We start from the raw sequence: 4,842 nt of genomic DNA, 5'->3' as shown, positions 1-4,842 counted from the left end.
TGGTTGGTGAAATTATTGTTTTCTTTGTTCTACTTGACTGTGTTTTCCAGAGTTTCTCCATCTTGGCTTCTAGAATCTAGTTTCAACATGCTTTTATACTTGCCTTTGATCTTGTGTTGCAGGCGTGCTTGTGTGATTCGAGGCCAAGTGGTGGCCATAGATGGAACCCCTCTAGTAGGAGTGAATGTTAGTTTCTTGCATCACAGTGATTATGGGTTTACCATCAGCCGGCAAGATGGAAGGTACGTAAGCTTCTAATCATTGTGGGGGGCCAAATACTGACTTCTAGCTGTGAATCAAACCAGGGCTCAGATGATGCAGTGTTTGTAAACCCATCTTCCTTCTAGCTGTATTTGGGAAAGTCCTTGGTGATACTTATTTGCTCTGCTCCCCAACTAAATCAAACCAAATTTCCCTTCTAACCATGCACTATCACTTAAGTATTCTTGAAACCTTGACCATGTGGAACATTTTCTGCCCTTCATCCAATTCCATTCATCAATCCAGCTTCACAATTCAGTGAGATGATGCAGGTGATAAAGAGAGAGAGCCATGGAACACTTAGCCTCTTCTCCCATGGCAGCCTCAAAATATTTCAGAAATCAAGATGTCTGGGACACCTGGGAGTCTCAGTGGGTTAAGCATCTGACTTTGACTCAGGTCATGATCACACAGTTCATGAGTTCGAGTCCCACATCAGGTAAGCTCAAGCCCTGCTTCGGGTGAGCTTGAGCCCCACTTTGGGTGAGCCTCTCTTCTCTCTCTCTCTCTCTCTACCCCCCTCTGTCCCTTTTTCACTTGTACTCATTCTCACAAATAAAGTAAAATGGAAGTTAAAAAAAATAATAATAAATGACGATGTCCAAAAGATTTCTTCCAAAAGTACAGAATTCATCCTCATTAAGATACTTATTTTTGATGTGTCCTCCCTAGACTGCCTATCTTACTAGTGGCTGCACCTGATTGACAAGCATAGACAGCCTAACCCATTCCCTTTGGTGGCTATATAACTATGGTGATTTAACATCAACATCAACCACCAAGCTACTCTAAGGGCTTAGGTTCTCTGAGACCTGGGAAGCAAGACCACTAAGTAAAATCTTTTCATCCCAGAAAAGGATTTGCTCACAAAAATATTTTGTTTATCATTTGGATAGACATTTGTTCAAACAATATTGTTGAGAATAGGCCCATGTGTCCAGCTTAAAGGGACCTATTTAGCACTCACAGGAACATCGTAATAATGGCCTTGAGGTGCCCCAGTCCCCAGATGGCTACCCTTAAAATAACTGCTTACAACAAGCTGCTTCAGTAGTCGCATAAAGAGCTGTTGGCTGGAGCTTTATCACAGTGTGAGAGATTGATTTCAAGTACCTATAATCAAACCTTATCAGTCCTAACCACTTCAGAATTGTTAATTGTTCAACCTGGGCTNAACAGACTGTCAAGAAAATGCTTATAAAAATTAGTTAAAGAGCAAGGAAGAGTTTTAACATGCTCAAGAAAACAAACTGGTTTTAAGTCTTCAGTAAATCATATAGATGATTTGTATGTAAATTACATTGCTAATTATTTACTAGCCATCTATTAGAACAAGCTCAGCAAAACTACTCTGGGTACAGATAGTCTGAGTACACACACACACACACACACACACCCACCCACACCCATTGCTTATATACATATAAGCTATTAAAAGTACATTTCCTTTCAAATGGTACATAATTGGAGCTCTCTACTAATTCAAATGGACCTTTCTCTTAATTCAATTAAATGATGAAATTTTTGTAGTTCGTTCACCAGGTTCACAAAAGTGGCCTTTCCCATGCCAGCATGTTCAGCCATGTGCCAGAAATTGAGAAATGGATTATTTCTTTAAATAGAATGTGCCCTCAGAGACATTTGACTTCTCTTGGAGAACTCATGGGCCCTTAGTTTTCTTAGCATGTGTATAAAGGTTTCAGTGAATTATTTGATATTTACAAAGAAGCTTAAGAGAAACAATGTCTAAAAAAAATCTAAAAATTTCTGTTTCCAGTGTACTGAAAACATTAAAGAGGAACAATTTTTGTTGGGTTTTTTGTTGTTGTTGTTGGTTTTTTTTTGGTTTTTGTTTTAAGTAAAATGCCAAGACCCTGGTCTGCTGAGCTGTCTGTGAGAACTAGGTTTATATAGATGACAGATACAGCCAGAGTCCCCTCTGGCAATAACTCTCCCCTCAGGCTCCACAAAGGGTGTAACTGTTCAAAATCTGTGCCCCAAATGCCAAGCAAACTGTCCCACTGTCATCTCTTGGACAGAAAGTGACAGTGTGATGGGTGTTTCCATTTATATGTCTCTACTTGTTGCTATCTCAGACTGAGTAAGTACATTTCAAAAGCAGAGTATCATAAGGAAACTATACCTGAGAGCAAAAGGATTATGGAAAAGCTGAGATTAGCATTTAAATACCTAGTAGACAGTGTGATGCATAAGATCTGGAAGCACCCTCTGTCTCCAAATCTCAGTCCAACCTGCCTGCCACTTTGCCTGTAGTTCCCACCAATGGCATCAGAGCTTTGGGTTAAGCTGTTGACTCTAAAAGTCCCTGTTAAATGCAAATATGTTGTGTGGGATGTAGAACTAATTACCCCATTATCATCCATTTGCACAAGTTAATTGACAACTTTCCCTAGAGAAGCAGGAAAACTCTAGGTCGCAGGACCAAAGTGATGTATAAAAAGCAGAAAGAAGGATGAGAGTGGAAGACAGAGCCCTCTCAAAGTAGGAAGAGATTAAGCATGCAGATTGGGAGAGGCCAAAGTAGCAGAATAGAAGAAAAAGGCACTTCTAAAGAAAAAATGAATATGTATGAGTATGTGCTATGTGCCAGGCATTTTCATAAATGTTGATCTATTTCATCCTCACAACAACTTTATGAGACAGGAGGCATTATTATCATCCTCTCCATTTGGCAGATGATAAAACTTACCCAACTTAACACAGCTAACAAGGGTCAAGCCCAAACTTTGAACTCAAGTAATCTGGCTCTTGTCTGCTATGATTAGCCACCTTCAACCTAGATTATGTAATAGGTGCTCAGTAAAGTTTTGAAAGAGAACTTTTTGTATATAATTCAGGTAGTGATAAGCAAAATAGGTGAAGTACTGAACTTCTTAGAAGATTCTTGAGATGCATTAAAGGTCTTAAGAACTTTGGACAACTTTGGAAAATGAACAGAGAGTTCCCTCTGATTCTGGAACTTCAAGGCAAGAGTTTGTGGATTTATGGGTACCATAAGGCAAAGATAAGCATTGCACATAGCCCTCAAAGTTTTCCATCTGTGGTTAGGACTGGTCTGACTTATTAGGGATAGAGAAGTCTCCAAACAAATACGTCTTCTCCCTTGGGTCTTTTATACTTATTATCATATGACTTGATAACCTGTTCTTTTTCTTTATGTTTATTTATTTTGAGAGAGAGAGCACATGCAGGGTAGGGTCAGAGAGAGAGAGGGAGAGGGAGAATCCCAAGCAGGTTCCACGCTGTCAGCACAGAGCCTGACATGGGGCTCCATCTCACAAACCGTGAGATCATGACCAGAATTGAAATCAAGAATTGGACGTTTAACCAACTGAGGCACCCAGGCAGCCCTTGATAACTTGTTCTTAATGACCTATGCCAGTGGAGATCATTTGTGACAGGGGAAATCTCAAAAAATTAATTATTCAAGGAACATGCTATTTGGCATTGGAATGATTTAGATGGAAATTTGGCCACAGATCCACCTTCCACTTCCGTGGCAGTTAATGAGCCAATCAGACGGTGTTTACTGTATACACCAGTTAGGTGGGAACAAGAAAAAGTAGTCAGGGTTCTCCAGAGAAACAAAACCTGTGTGTGTGTGTGTGTGTGTGTGTGTGTGTGTGTGTGTGTGTGTGTACATGTATATGTATAAATGTATATATGAGAGAAAGATACTTCAAGGTATGTGATTGTGGGGATAGACAGTTTCAAACCTGTAGGGTAGGCTGGTAGGTTGGAATCTCTTGGGAAGGAGTTGACGCTACCTCTGCAGTCTTGAAACAATTCCTTCTTCCTCAGAGAAACTTCAGTTTTGCTCTAAAGGTCTTTCAACTAATTGGATGATGCCCTCCCACATTATCAAGGGTAATACCTTTTACGTAAGGTCAGCCAATTGTAGATTTTAACCACATCTACAAANNAACCATCACAGGAAGCCTAGGGGAAGTTCCCAGAAGAAGTTAAAAATCAGCATCTGCTGGTGCACCTGGGTGGCTTAGTTGGTTACACTTCTGACTTCGCCTCAGGTCATGACCTCACGGTTCGTGAGTTTGAGCCGTTCATCTGGCTCTCAACTGTCAGCACAGAGCCCGCTTCGTATCCTCTGTTCCCTCTCTCTCTGTCCCTCCCCGCCCCCTCTCAAAAATAAATAAATAGACTTTAAGAAAAATCAGTATCTGCTTATGGAGATAATCAAAAGCTGGCCTAGAGTTCATTTGAACTGGAAGAGAAAACATCTGTAAATGTAATAAGGCAATGGATCTGATTTGAGAAGAATGTTAACATTTGTTGAGTCTCTGCTGTATGCTTGACCCATAAGTCTTTATCTTATTTACTTGTTTTCAGTAGTAGCTGAGGTGATAGATCATATTAGCCCCATTTTACTAATGAGGAAAGAGAAATTCGTGGAGGTTAAATAGCCCATAGACACAGTTAACATGGCAGAGCTGGGATTCAGACCCAGGTGTGTATGAAGCCAAAACCGCATTCTTTTCTACAAAACAAGAAACTTGCCCTGTCTGCCTAATGTTTCTAGAAGTAGAGAATAATTCCCAGATA

General features: G+C 40.3%; 1 protein-coding gene across 1 annotated transcript in view; it reads left to right on the top strand.

The window, feature by feature from the left end:
- The window catches only part of TENM1 (teneurin transmembrane protein 1), a 556,664-nt gene that overhangs the window by 407,362 nt on the left and 144,460 nt on the right, over window positions 1–4,842 (top strand). The window contains exon 16 of the mRNA XM_077763513.1: window positions 123–242. Within this exon, the coding sequence (XP_077619639.1) occupies window positions 123–242 (120 nt within the window). The remainder of the gene's footprint in view (window positions 1–122; window positions 243–4,842) is intronic.

Source organism: Crocuta crocuta, unplaced genomic scaffold, assembly GCF_008692635.1.
Source record: "Crocuta crocuta isolate KB4526 unplaced genomic scaffold, BGI_CrCroc_1.0 scaffold482, whole genome shotgun sequence".
NCBI lineage: Eukaryota > Metazoa > Chordata > Mammalia > Carnivora > Hyaenidae > Crocuta > Crocuta crocuta.
Note: the sequence above shows the minus strand (reverse complement) of the source record. Positions and strands in the feature narration are given on the sequence as shown.